General features: G+C 43.4%; 1 protein-coding gene across 1 annotated transcript in view; it reads right to left on the minus strand.

Annotated features, from left to right (window-relative positions):
• Positions 1-15,457, minus strand: part of YAP1 (Yes1 associated transcriptional regulator) — a 119,345-nt gene that overhangs the window by 92,886 nt on the left and 11,002 nt on the right. The window contains exon 2 of the mRNA XM_059407076.1: positions 14,439-14,689. Within this exon, the coding sequence (XP_059263059.1) occupies positions 14,439-14,689 (251 nt within the window). The remainder of the gene's footprint in view (positions 1-14,438; positions 14,690-15,457) is intronic.

Below are 15,457 nucleotides of genomic sequence, written 5' to 3' on the forward strand. Positions count from 1 at the left end.
TGAGATTAAGTGACTCTTAATCTCACAAAACAAACTGAGGGTTGCTGGGGGGAGGGGGTTTGGGAGAAGGGGTTGGGATTATGGACATTGGGGAGGGTATGTGATTTGGTGAGTGCTGTGAAGTGTGTAAACCTGGTGATTCACAGACCTGTACCCCTGGGGATAAAAATATATGTTTATAAAAAATAAAAAATAAAAAAAAAAAAATTAAAAAAAAAAAATACTATCTCCTACAGATAAGGTCTGAGACTAGAAACCCATCTCAAATAGCCTACATTATCATACCTATAAACATCAACACTTTCAGAGAACTTGAATTAAAAGCAGATTTCAATTCTCATAACATAAATCCTGACTTTATGAATTGATGCTTTTCTTGACATTAAAATTACAGGCATTACTAAAAACCATTTTTCCCCGTCCTTTAAAATCTTCCTGAAATTGAAAGCAAAATAGTGGGAAAATATTTTTTTTAATAGGGTGAAGATTACTGTGACTGAATTTTTATAGAAAAGCTACCAAGTTTTAGAAATTTGACATAAAAGAGTAGAAAGGTTGTAAAATTCACAGATTAGAAGTATCCTGTTGAAGATAAAACTGCTATTAATTTTATCCTGAGAAGAAGGAAGCTCATTCATTTTCAGTTCATTATTGCTGTCATCTAAGCAAATATAATTTCCAACATCTGTATAACCTAATTTCATTCAATGAGGACCAAAAAACCCACAGACAAGTCTATTTTATTTTCTACCACTATTGAAAAACCCCCAAAAGCAGCAACCTGAGTGGCTCAGTCATTAAGCTTCTGCCTCCGGCTCAGGTCATGGTCCTGGGGTCCTGGGACCCAGCTCCACGACAGACTCCCTGCTCAGTGGGGAGTCTAGTCTGCTTCTCCCTCCCCCGCGCACTCCTTGTGCTAATAAGTGAATAAAATCTTAAAAATACACACACATGGGAAAAAAAAAACCCACCCCAAGACTCTCTGGAGAAATGAATGTTTTTCAGGTAAGCAATGAAGCTACATAAAATCCAAACTCGAACTCCTCTTGAACACAGACTCTGGGTCCGCAGGATGTGTACATCAAATCGTGATTCCTCTGACACACACAACTACCAGGATCTGTTTTGCAAACTTAAGCGAAACTGCCAGGCAGATTCTGCGTTTGCTCAGAAGAGCGGATCTGAAGCAAGCACAAGGGAGCGGGGACAGGGGTCACCGTTACTCCTGGATGGTGCAGTTCCCTACCAACCGCATAGCCGCTTCCACTCGTCTCCAGGCTTGCAGCAGCAGCAGGACCGAGCTCCGGAGCTCTGCCGGCTGGGGGGTGGCGGGAGGGGGAAGGTAGTGCAGGGGCCCCTGGCAGAAACCTGGCCTTGCTAGGCAGCCCTGCTCTGCTGGCTTCAGATTGCAGGCCTGAGGAAAGGCTCCATAAATAGCGGCTCTTTCTTCTTGGGAAAGAAGGCCTAATGCAGCTCCACCACCAAAAATGGAGGGGTCACCACGGACTTCCTCCCTTTTCCCAAGTCCAGAGAACAACTAGGGATGTCCTGCTAACCGCGTTACTCATTCTGGGAGTATGAATCACAGGGCTGGAACCTGATTCACTGTTTAACTTCGACTTTTAGATTTCCAGAAATCACAATGGATGAACTACTCAAAGTCATGAAGAAGAAAAGAACTGCTGTTTTTAGGGTACCTGGAGGGCTCAGTTGTTAGGCTTCTGCCTTCGGCTCAGGTCATGATCGCAGGGTCCTGGGATCAAGCCCCACATCGGACTCCTGTCTCAGAGGGAAGCCTGCTTCTCCCTCTCCCACTCCCCCTGTTTGTGTTCCCTCTCTCACTGATTCTCTAATAAATAAACCAAATCTTTAAAAAAAAAAAAAAAAAAGCTGTTTTTAGAGTCCTTGGTTCTGAAATTAAACATAGGAGATGTGTTCACTGAGGGCTCGGAAAGCCGCGCTGCCCCAGGGCTGCCTCAGACGACAGGTGTGGGGGCCACAGCCCAGCGACTGGCCCCGGGCCTCATCCTTGCGGGTCATCACGTCCACAAGTGGGACTCACCATTCAGACAACTCCCCCGTCCCTCGGCTCCTCCTCCTGCCCTCGCTCCTGGCGCGGTTCTCCATGGCGATCCAGAACCTCGTGAATCCAAAGGTAAGTAACTTAAAAATGAGACTGTTTACTGACAAAATACAAGAGGCAAGTTTTAGAGGATGATTCGAATTAGATGCTAATTCGTGAACACAAACCCTCTTGTGTAACCAGAAAGCCCATGTTCTGTCGAACCCACTGAGTGATTTCAAAACAACCGGGCTGATCAGATGGTAACCCAAAAGGAAACACCGATCGACTTATATTCCATCTTTCACAAAAAACGAGATTTCACTTTACAGAAGAAACCGTTTTCCAATGAGACTGTGCTCCACCTGGAGGTTTTTTGGCCCCACACAGTAACTCATCTATCCCGCACATCGTTGTTCTAAATCTTCCCATCGAAGTGTGGTGGACAACACATGGGCAAGGTGCCTTGCAGCTCCTTCCCTCAAGGAGCACAGTCTGGGCTGACCTGGTCTGGAGCCTCTGAGCGCCAGAGAGGCTCAGCGACACAGGCAGGAGGGCCGCCACCTCGCGCGCGCTCTAATGAGTACATTTTAAAGTCTTTAAAAAAAAAAAAAAGGTAAAACTCACTTTCCATAGTAACTTACACCGGTAATAGGCAGACTATCCGATTTTACATTTTTTTTAAAAAAAAGGATTTTATTGGGGCGCCTGGGTGGCTCAGTGGGTTAAGCCGCTGCCTTCGGCTCAGGTCATGATCTCAGGGTCCTGGGATAGAGTCCTGCATGGACTCTCTGCTCAGCAGGGAGCCTGCTTCCTCCTCTCTCTCTCTGCCTGTCTCTCTGCCTACTTGTAATCTCTGTCAAATAAATAAATTTTTAAAAAAAAAAAAAGATTTTATTTATTTGAGAGAGCGAGGAGCGAGTACCCATGAACAGGGGGAGGAGTAGCAGAGGGACGGGGGGAAGCAGACTCCCCGCGGAGCAGGGAGCCCAACGCGGGGCTCGATCCCAGGACCCTGCGATCATGACCTGAGCCAAACGCAGACGCTTCACTGACTCAGTCTCCCAGGTACCCCTGTTTTACAATTTATTTTAATAAACTGAGAACACAAGCACTCAAATGTTTAGTTTTGGTAGCATAAAGTAGACTAAAACATCTGATTCTGCTTGTCTAAAATGAATTCTTAAGTTGAATTAAAATAATTCTTCAAATTTCTGAAAGAACAATGCAACTTTAACAAGTAAAAACCAGGGGTGCCTGGCTGACTTGGCTGATGAAGCCTTGATCTGATCTGTGAGTTTGAGCCCCACACAGGTGTAGCGATTTACTTAAATAAATGATACTTTAAAAAATAATAATAAAATAAGGGCTCCTGGGTGGCTCAGTTGGTTAAACCTCTGTAGTAGGCTCAAGTCAAGTCCTGTTAGCAGGATCCTAGAATGGAGCCCCAAGAGGCTCCTTGCTCACCAGGGAGCCTGCTTCTCTGATCCCTGCCACTCCCCTTGCTTGGGCTGGCGCTCTCCCTGCCTCCCTCTCTGTCCCTGTGTCAAACACATACAGTCTTTTAAAAATAATAATAGTAAGGGGCGTCTGAGTGGCTCAGTGGGTTGAGCTTCTGCCTTCGGCTCAGGTCATGATCTCAGGGTCCCGGGATCGAGTCCCGCATCGGGCTCCCTGCTGGCTGGGGAGCTGCTTCCCCTCTCCCTCTGCTGCTCTGCCTTCCCGTGCTTTCTCGCCCTCTCTGTCAAGTAAGTAAACAGACAAATAGATAAATGTCTTAAAAAATAAGACAAATAAAAATAAAAAATAGTAATGATAAAAAGTAAAAAACTGTAATTGCTTACACAGTACTTTACTATGAATTCTATCTGTGCAGCATATGAAATAACATATGAAAAGGGCCCATACTCACTTCCCATGCGCTAATGAAGTTTATGTGTAAGCAAATGGAAGGTAAGCTGCATTTAAACAGTACCCAAAAAATGGAAAGACATTCTTTCAACTAGTATTTTCTAACAAATACTGTCCAAAAAATAGCAACAAAAAGTCTTAAAATAGGCTGCAACATCAAATTAAACTTTCACAGTGCACACAGGCTGAACCCATGTTTGCTAATGTTCCTGTAATGGGTGGTCCTCACTTTTAAAACTTTTTTTCCAAGCAGTGAATTAAACCAACCACTTAATGGTTTTTCAAGTATTATGGTTTTGGAAATTTTTGTCTTGTTTTGTTTGTTTGTTTTTATTTTTGTTTTGTTCGTTTTAATGCCCAAAGTCATGGTACAGATTGAACTGTTAATAGGTTCACTTTGATGAAGGGAAGGAGTCTGTCAAAGACACAAGCGTCACTCAAGAGGAGAAGGGCAGGGGCGCCTGGGTGGCTCAGTGGGTTGAGCCGCTGCCTTCGGCTCAGGTCATGATCTCAGGGTCCTGGGATCGAGTCCCGCATCGGGCTCTCTGCTCGGCAGGGAGCCTGCTTCCTTCTCTCTCTCTCTCTGCCTGCCTCTCAGTGTACTTGTGATTTCTCTCTGTCAAATAAATAAATAAAATCTTTAAAAAAAAAAAAAAAAAAAAGAGGAGAAGGGCAAACCCTTCAGCAGCTCCCAGAAAACCCGTGCTCGGCTCCAGCTCGGCTCCCCACTCATCCACTCCGCAGACAGGGCGCAGAGGAGCTAACTGCGTCCGCGGGACTGGGTGAGAAGCCTGTTCAGGGTCCACCTGCGCCACCTCCTCACTACTCCCCTGGACTCCCAGGCGTCTTCTCACTGGCTCACCTTCCAACAACACGTCCACTCCCTCTTCGTCTAACTCAGAAGCACTCAGCTAGTCACCGTCCACGGAACAAACCTGTAATGACCTGAAATAGAACTACTACTCACGCACACCCGGAACACACGCCGTCTTTTTCTAGCGGCCCTGGTTATCTGAGTTTACCAGCAATCTCAAGCCTCTAAAATTAACTGCAGAATACAAAAAGTCAATACTCTCGCATCTTTCTTGGATGGAGGGGAGCAGCCCAGTAATCACGCAGGGGTTACAGGCATCACTTGGGCTGGCATCAAGCAACAGGCTCTAAAATCAGCGAGCACCTGACAGACGGCGTCGTCGGTACAGACAGCCGGGACAAAGCCGGAACATCTACCTTCACGGAGCTCACGCTAAGTTAGCCTCCGCAGGTTCTCCAGGGAGAGAGTCAGCAAGGAAAAGGCTAACAAGATGACAGGCAAGAAACAGGACCCATCCAGTCCTGACTGACACAGTCCCCAATTTGGTCCCCACTCCAGAGTGGGACGCAGCAAACCCTTAAAACAGCGTCTGCTCCCTAAATCCACTAGGCAGTGGCTCATGAAATCAAGAGATTCTAAGCGTGTCTACTGAGCTCAAAGACGATGACAAAGAAGGGCAGGGAGAGAGGCAGTTAAGTACTTCAATGCAAGCAACCCGACACCCACCATCCAGAACCAAGGAATCTTTCCGGAGAAAAATCACACCGTGTTTACACAAGGGGAGCGAGTCGGGCTACTGACAGGCTGTGCCAGTTCTCACCTACAGTGTGGCAGACACGAACTGGAAACCCACACACAGGCACCCCATGCGCATGCTTTGTCTTCAAGCAGAGGACGATGACCTTGACTCTCACATAGCACTGTCTAGTAACAGCGTTCATTCTGTCACCCAAAGAAGAGAGGTGTAGCAGTCCTAACACAAAAGTCTGCATGCGCAGCTGGGAGGGGTTACAAATGACCCTATTACCTCATCTGGAGCCCATCCAAACTACACGATTTCGGAAGCATAACCTATATCAGTCTGAACATGTGTAGAGGAAAAACAGAAACATCTGTATTTTGGCCAACTCTTCCCCAGAGGGCCTTAAAAAAAAAGTTATGCAGGAGAGTTCAGTATATTTTAACTGTGACCCCCATTACTAGTAAGGATTAGCTCCAGGCAGGTCTCAGCAATCTCCAGTCCTAAAGCTCTTTCCTAACCTTAGCATTTGGCTACTTTTAATATACTTCTTGACTCTACATGTTTAAACTAAGATACATTGATTCTGTTCTATTCTTCTACACCATAGGACATTTTAATACCTTTTCCAATCCAGATTTATCCCCTTTTCTGGTATTATTTCACACTGTTCTCTGATGGCTAGAGTGCTCTGGTCTGGTTTTGTGTTGGTCATGTAGGATTTTACATGGTTTTTTTAAAAGGTTTTCTTCCTCGTCTTCCACAAAGGATTTCCATATGTAACTGATTTTTACCTAATCAAGGCAGAGGCTCCTGAAAAAGTGGATCTGGATAAATTCAATGACACACATCTCAGTCACTACTGTGGGTGAATCTATTCAAAACTAAACCCAGTTTGCATGAAATTCTAACCACTTCATGGTTATAACCACAGGTAGAAAATATTCTGTGTTGTCTTATGACAGACATCTACAATAACCTACTGAAAAATGAGTACTTGCCAGGGAAAAGCACCTGCCAAAACTAAGATAAAACCAAGTTCTATACCTCTGGGGTGAACCAACCCAAGTACACCAAAGCCATTTAGATATCCATGAATGTTTTCTTTACCCTAAGGTCATCTATACCGATGCAAACCGGGGGGAGGAAGACACGAGATAATTGTGTGAGGCCGTTTTACTTTACAGCCGTGTACACCAGACAAAGAACTAGGAGATGACCCACAAGCAGGAACATCTCCAGTCACAGGCAGGAACGGGAGTAAGGTCTTCCATGCTTCTCTCCCTGCACAAGGTTTCAGAATCTGAGCCCTCTGAGCAAATTGCCTATTCCCTTGTCAAAGCACACAGTTCCCTCTAACACATGAAGGCGTAAACTAGCACAACTGTCACTGAGGGGACATATGTGACTGAATTATCATCTGTCTAGTAATACCACTTACTGAAGTATTCATTAAAAAGTGATCCTGCGGGGCGCCTGGGTGGCTCAGTGGGTTAAAGCCTCTGCCTTCGGCTCAGGTCATGATCCCAGGGTCCTGGGATCGAACCCCGCATCGGGCTCTCTGCTCAAGCAGGGAGTTGGCTTCCTCCTCTCTCTCTGCCTACTTGTGATCCCTGTCTGTCAAATAAATAAAATCTTTAAAAAAAAAAAAAAAAAAAAAGTGATCCTGCAGGGGCATCTGGGTGGCCCCTTCAGTGAAGCACTGGACTCTTGGTTTTGGCTCAGAGAATGACCTCAGGGTTGTGAGATCGAGCCCCTCATCGGGCTCCACGCGGAGTCAAGCTGACTGGACACTCTCTCCCCCTCTCTGCCCCTCCTGTTCATGCTCTCTCTCTCTCAAATAAATAGATCTTAAAAAAAAAAAAAAAAGTGATCCTGTAATATGTAGGTCAAGTCATATGAAATTGTCAGTAGTCACAGGCTGAAGCTTAGGAACGCAGCAACTTCACACAGTTAACCTAATAATTACAAATTGGAGTCACAAAAATTCATTCTACCTACAACTTAAAAAAAAACTATTGCACACCCTCCTCCCAGCCCAAGCAGGAGATGGAAATTTATGTCACAAAGAAAAGGACCCAGAGGCTCTGGCTTCAGATACCCGGCCCAGCCAAGAGCAGGGATGCAGCCCCCGAAGCTGCAAGCTACTGTGCCCTGGAACACAGGCCTCAGTCTGACCCACCACCATCAGTGCTCTTCACTAGGGAGAGGACGGCAGGCTTTCATCTGCAGAAACCGGCCACTACAGGAGAAGGGACATTTAGGGCCCTGCACAACTTGAGGACTTGGTTGGTCCCAGTTATATGACTCTAAAAGCAACAGAAGAAGAAAAAAATATATATCAACAACAAAAAAATAGAGTGCCTGGGGGCTTAGTCGGTGAAGCGTCTGTCTTCCGCTCAGCTCATGGTCTCGGGCTGCTGGGATCCAGCCCGCGTGGGCCCACCTGCTCAGCGGGGAATCTGCTTCTCCCTCTCCCTCTGCCCCTTCCCCAGCTCATGCTCTCTCTCAAATAAAATCTTAAGAAAAAAAATAAAGAAACACCCACTATGTCAACTATACTCAGAAAAAAAAAGGAAAGAACAAAACCAAAAAACCACACCCACTATAAAATCCCCAGAGAGATGTTCTATCACTGCGTCCGTGAAGTAAGAACTGCATGTTATTAAAAATCGCAAAGGAACAATGACCTTAGAAAAAGAATCTCTGGAAATTAAGAATGATGAAGAGCTTCTGGGAAAAAAACAAACAAAACAATGATTAAAAAATTGAAAGCTTGGGGTGCCTGGGTAGCTCAGTGGGTTGGGCCCCTGCCTTTAGCTCAGGTCATGATCTCAGGGTCCTGGGATCAAGCCCCACATCAGGCTCTCTGCTCAGTGGGGAGCCTGCTTCTCCCTCTCTCTCTGCCTACTTGTGATCTCTCTGTCAAATAAATATATTAAAAAAAAAAAAAAATTGAAAGCTAAAGGAAACTTCCGGAAGGTATAACAAAAGCATACAGGAAGAAAAACAGAGAAGATAAAATTAAACAGTTATTCTGATAAGCAGGAATTCCAGGAGAAGAAAAAGAAGAAGGGACTGGAAGAAGTCATCCAAGAATGGATGAAAGAAATCTTTCCCAGAACCCAGGGACAAGCTGGGCACCTGCACCACAGACTTAAAAGAGACACCTGACTTTCTAAGCCATGAAATCCTTAAACTGAATAAAAAAATGTACATACCAAGGCATATCTTTAAATTTAAGAACCCCCCCACACACACCAAAAGATTAAAAAAATACTAAAATCCCCAGAGGAACCAAAATGGGTCTAACTGTTCACTAAGAAAACTGGAAGCTAAAATAAAATGGAGCACTGCCTTCAAAGCTCCAAGGGAAAATCATCTTAGCCTTGAATTCTACAACCTACTGCCCATCAAATGTCAACAGACAGAATTATTTTTGGACACAGAGGATCTCAGCGCAGTTACCTACCATACATCCCTTTTCTCAGTAAATTCCTGAAGGACGAGACAACTGTGTGAGTGGGCAAACCAAGAGAAACAGCCAACAACGTTCCCTGCGGGGGACTTGCCAGGAGGAGATGGAGGGGAGCCCCCCACTCTGAAGCAACCATCCTAATCCAGAGCCCAAAGACAAAGGAAGGACTCGGGGTTGTTTTCAAGGAGACAAAACAGAAACACTAAAGAAAAAAGAAGGCCATTAACAATTCCAAGAAAATACCAAAGCTGTTCAGAAACTCATATACATTATACAGTTCAGCTTCATGCAAGTCAGAAAGAGCCTTAACACTGTAAAAGTACCTAACAAGAAAATTACAGAAATTATACTAGAGAGATTAAGGAAAGAAGAATTTTAGGAGATGCAGAAACTTTAAGAAACAGCAGTGCCGCACATTTTATAAATATGGAGTTTGCTTAAGTATGCGGGAGAGGGGAAAGATCGCAAAGGAGTTCCAAGCGTTTGCCTGGGAATTATCCAAGCCAGAGATAGAGAAATGTGGGCCAGAAGTGCCTTTTTTCTTTATAAACCTTACAGTACTAAGGGACTCTCTCAATCTATGTATATGTTATTTCCCTCAAAATTAAACATCAAAACACAAGTTTATAAGTGAGGCTGATAATGAGACTCTTCAAACTCCTCTCCTTGGCAGAATCTAAGTGCTTCTGCCCCTAGTTTCTCCTTTCCTGAATTTTCCAAATCACTCTAATGAACACTTCACTTTTATAATCAAAGAAAATACTTTACTAAAAATCCACCACCTGATTGCTACCTGGAGGAGGAGCAGGAGGAGGAGGGAGCACAATTTTGTAAGTGTACAACACAACCCCACAGCCCTACAGAGGAGGACAACCCCCGCCTCACCTGCACCTCCCAGACGGAGGCGGGGGGTGGGCAGGTCCTCCCCAGCACTGCTGGGCCTTGGAGGCACCTCCAGATGCATGGGAAGCTCAACCCGGAGTGACCCTCCAGCCAAGCCCACCCTCCGGCCCGGCCCATGAGCCGAGCACAGACCTGCACTGAGCGAAGCCCTCGGGGCCGCACACCCCAAGCCGCACGTCTTCTCAGGGCGCGCAGCTCCCTGGCCGTCCTTCTTGGTCACACAAGGACCTTACCTTGAGGCTCCCCACTCCAGATTATGGCAGCGGCTGCGAGAGGAAGCACAGAGCTTGTAACACGCCTGCACCTCCGCGCCGCCCTCCCCTCAGCCAGCACACACTTTGTGAGGGCGACCTCAGCTGTTTCCCTCCTGCAGCTTACTGAACATTCGATGGCAAGATCACAAGCTTCCCATTTCTAATGGGAAGTCGTTGGGGTTCCCCTAGTCCTATCAAGAAACCGGAAAACAGGGTACCTTTATTCTCTCTGAAGACATTCCTTTCTCAAACATCCACTCTGTACTATGGTAACATGTGCTGAGTTTCCAGTCACCAACTGGGCAAGTGGTAGGAGGCGCACACGTCAAATTATAGTAGGAAATGGTTTAATCATCTCCTTTAATCAAGACATTTCTGAGGCAGCTTTATTTTTTTTTTTTTTTTTTTTTTTTTTTTTTTTTTTTTAAAGATTTATTTATTTGACAGAGAGAAATCACAAGTAGACAGAGAGGCAGCCAGAGAGAGAGAGAGAGGGAAGCAGGCTCCCTGCTGAGCAGAGAGCCCGATGCGGGACTCGATCCCAGGATCCTGAGATCATGACCTGAGCTGAAGGCAGCGGCTTAATCCACTGAGCCACCCAGGCGCCCCTCTGAGGCAGCTTTAATTAGGACAGTGGAACACTCACTTCTGAAATAACGTAGCAAAAGAAGAAGCAATCAATTACAGTGATCAATGACATCTGCAATTCAAGTTCATTTAACGTTGAAATACAGCCCAAGTTATAGGCTGTGCAATGATGACAATATCTGGAAAAATACCTTTTTGAAATGTGGATCAAAACACTCAGTGTAATTTTTAATCAAATCACAGCCACAAGAAACCTTCAATCTTCAAGGACTAAACACTGTGACCAGTTATTCAGAGAATGACAAGAGAAATGAAGCAAAACATCTTTAAAAATTAGAAGAACGTGATTATGGCAATGCAAATTTACAAATGTTTAAGATCACTGAGATTCCTTAAACCATATCATAATTCTATATGGTATGTTATGTACAAGAAGTTCTTTGTTAACTATTACCATTAACAGTTACAAGGTATCAAATTCAGTAAAATAAAATCTGAGAAGTAAAAAACACTCCTTGTAACCAGAAATATTATAGAATACTAATTCAGGAAGTCATTCAGCAGCTTATAAAGAAATAGGAAGTTGTTGGCCACCTACTTGAAGAACCATTTCCTGCAGGAAAACTGTAAGACAGCTGAAGAAGGCAATAGTTCTCAGAGTAATACAGAGAAGAATTCCTTTAAAACAGAAGCTCCATATACAATGTTGATAAGATGAGTTTTAAAACAGTAAACTCTTGAGCACAAATATTACACGTAACACGCAGAATTTTTCACATACTTCACAACCAACCAGAGCTCAAATACGTGTTGGTGATAAATGAGGATTCCTACCTTACCACTTGCCAGGCTAAGAAACATCTTTTCGCCAGATCTCACTGAGCTACGGAGGGCTTCAAAAATAGTAATGATCACCTGCCTGTAACCCTTCAGTAGTTACGCTGCTTTGAAACTAGAAGAGGGGCTGACGGGCTTCAGAAAGTCGCCCACCTACGGTCACAAGGCAACAAATGGTTTCCAAAGTCAACATTTCTACATTTTCAATCAAATTATATCACCTTACATGTTTAGACCATTCACAGATTTCTTCATGCCAAGTATAAACCTCAAAAAATTGTATACTTTGTAACTTAAAACTTAGCTCCAATGATTATCTAAAAAGATGTATATAAAGAAGTCTATGTAGTAAAATACAATTTTTCATTATTAAAAGAGCAGAAAGTAACTACTGTAAATCTGCACTCTACATCTTGATGGCAACAGAATCTTCTGCAGACACAAGAAAAATATAAATATTGGTCCCCAAAAGAGCCCTGACTTGGAAACATCACAACCAGGATAAAAATGAATTCAGACAACAGGAATTTGGCTCCAAAAGAAGGTTCATTTACCATCATCTTTGACTCATTGTCAGGACAGATACCAATGATCTCATTTACCTGTGCAGTACACAAAGATAAGTCATTCATGAAAACTGATACAACCCATAAAATCACAAAAATAGCAAACAACTAGATGTAAACTTTTTGTAACTTCTCCAAATTACATATTATTCATAAAGCAGATACCCTTTAGAAGAATACAGAATTTTATAAGCACAGTAGCCATCGTCCACAAACCAACATTTAGGGGCCCCTCTACAATTCCTCACAACTACCAACTAATCCATGGTTTCACCTATCCCTCGGGAAAAATTCCTGTATTTCTGAAAGGTCTGATATGAGAAAATTTGTCCATGGAGTCCCAAATTTTCGTGTTTCTTATCATATAATAAGCCCAATTTAACTTCTATGTGAAAATCCCCCCCAAATCCTAAAGAACAGCCATGCTTTTTGTTTTTTTAATTTTCTCCTTTCCATCTGGTAAGAACAATCACGTTTTCTTTCTCCTCTTTTTTCTTTCCCAGGTAAGTTTCTCCGCACCCCCTACAACCACTTTCCACATGGCATAACTTTCCCTATCATTTTGGCCTGGTTTACCTTCCCTACAAACCCATTCAACTGGGTGTTTGGGTAGTGTGGTATAGACGTGTCTACCCTTCCTTATCTACCCTTTATCAATATCATTAAGAGACACATTCCTCTCAGAGGAAAAACCACTGGAAACTTTTTAAAATGGACACACAGAGTATTTATTTCAGGTCAAAATAACAAGATCACTCAAAATAACGAAAATGTAGGCAGATGTCACCTGTAAGCAACTGTTACAAGATACAAAAGACTAAGAAGAACAAAACCGCTGCTCTTTAACCTCATACTTTTAGCTACAGCATCAACCAAAGAAAGGAGGCAAGCATGCTATTAAGCTGTTTGAAAAACCTCCCCAGGTCAGCACGGTGACCCAGCAGGGAGAGGTTCAAAAAAGTACAGCCTTTCTTCTTCCTTGCAAGGACATGGTCTGTCCCTTCAAGGCACATCCCTCACAGCTAGCAGCTCTTTCAATCAGGGACTTTGGCCCTCTGCTTGAGAACAAATGATCTTGCTCATGCAGATGAGTTTGCCAGATTTGTGTGGACTTTCCAGTTTCAGGCCCTTTACTGTCCTGGCTGAAACCTGACCCTTTGAAATGGATACCAGGACATCAGAAAACGAATTTTAAAAAGAAGAAAAATGTTACGGTGAGGGGTAGAAACTTTGAAGATGAAACTTTTTTTCTCTACTCTTCTAAGCAAGCCTCTCTGAAAACCCTATGTTACATTACACACCACTGCCCCAGAAGACAAGCAATATACTAAGACTCACACAACGAAACAGATCACTAATTGTATTATCTGATCTAATAAACAGATGTTACATTTGCCGACAAGTCGACTGTCAAGACTTTATTTTCACTTTATTATCTCAACCTGATTAAACAACAAGAAGCAAGCAACTTTTAAAAAACATCAGTTTCAGTCTATAATTAGAGAAAAAGTTTTTTATACACTTAAATCCAAAAAGCCAGATAAAAACACTTAGGTATTATCTACAAATTCAAAGTAAGAAGGGATAAAAACTTTGATCTTTTCAGTCTGAATGAAATTTTGCCATTTTGTTAAAGACAAGAAGTCTCATAAAAATAAATACCACAATGGCCTTGTTTTTGTTTTCCCAGAAGAGGATTCTGTCTTGAGGACCTGCTAACTTGAAAGAAGTTTGCTGTGGAGCGATTGTATAAACAGGAAAACTCCTAGTTCTCTTTACATTTGGTGGGGGGGGATCCATCACATCAGACAGCGGCTAAAGGATGTGTCATTTGACAACCTCGACTATTGTAAAATCTGACTCCCAAAGAAGAACTACTTATTTTGTAGTTCTTCTCTGCCAATAAAATGTTCATTTAAAGAGATGTCAGCCTGTAATTCCCAAAACTTGAAAACGTTTCCTAGTATTCTTTCAGTTTTAAGCTAAGCTAATTAATAGATTTGGAACAAAGTCAAAATGAGAATATTCAAATTGCCACAAAAGAAAAGATTATGAAAAGACTCTGAACCAAGAATCAATCAAGCTTTTAAGATATAACCCAAGCTGAAGCAAGTAATTATTACATGTTAAATTAAAAAAAAATTATGTGTGCATGTGTATACATACGTACATATCACGGATCTCTATATTAGGATAAAACTAAGTTTGACATCAAGTAATACATACAAACAAATGACTTTTATATCCTGATACCACTTTCTTGAGCCTTCCACAATGTTCACTCACTTTAAGAAGTATCTCTGACCAGAGGACGTCTTTGCCATCTCCCAGCCCGCCGGCAGAGGGACATCATCAGGGATCTCAAAAGAAGACTGTCGAAGGTGCTGAGCGGTGGGGGTCGCTGCTGGGCCCGAGACCACCCCGGTGGGCGTTAGGCTCCCTGGGGATGCGGCGCCCAGCTGCAGGGAAGCAGGCGAGGAATGAGCTCGAACATGCTGTGGGGTCAGGGCTCCTCCGGTGCCCCCATCAGTACTGGCCTATTGGGAAGAATAAGATAAAAATTTCTTAGAAATTATTTTTAAAGAGGGTCTCTTTAATCTTTGACAGGATTTCATGGCAACCAAATGTCTAAGTACCAAATGCAAAAATTAAAGTTTGACACAAAGGAATATAGGTTAATAGGTGTGTATTTTTGAATGGTTTGTGTGATTTTAAAGTATACTCGCACAAACATTTATAACTTTACAGATTAGCAGTCCGTGTTAAGTTAAGCTCTATGTAGCACACATTAGATGGGCCTTCTGTATATTCTAGAGGAAATCAGAACAAAATGAATGGAACATTATTCTACAGTATGTTGGATTTTAAAACGTAATGTTTTTTGAAAAAATCTTATTTATTTGACAGAGAGATAGCCAAAGACAGGGAACACAAATAGGGGAGCAGCAGAGGGAGAGGGAGAAGCAGGCCTCCTGCTGAGCAGGGACCCTGACATGGGGACGCAGCCTAGGACCCTGGGATCATGACCTGAGCTGAAGGCAGAAGGCAGATGCTTAAAGACTGAGCCACCCAGCTGCCCCACAACTTAATTTTTTTTTTTTTTTTTTAAACAGACTTTATCTGAGAGAGAGAGCACGAGTAGGGGTGGGAGGAGGGACAGAGGCAGACGCAGGCTCCCAGCTATCAAGGAGCTCCACTCGGGGCTAGATCCAGGGACTCAGAGATCATGACCTGAGCCGAAGGCAGATGGCTAACCAACCGAATGAGCCCCACCAGGTGCCCCTAAAACTTAATTTCTAAAAAGA

This window comes from Mustela nigripes, chromosome 1 (assembly GCF_022355385.1).
Source record: "Mustela nigripes isolate SB6536 chromosome 1, MUSNIG.SB6536, whole genome shotgun sequence".
In the NCBI taxonomy this organism is placed as follows: domain Eukaryota; kingdom Metazoa; phylum Chordata; class Mammalia; order Carnivora; family Mustelidae; genus Mustela; species Mustela nigripes.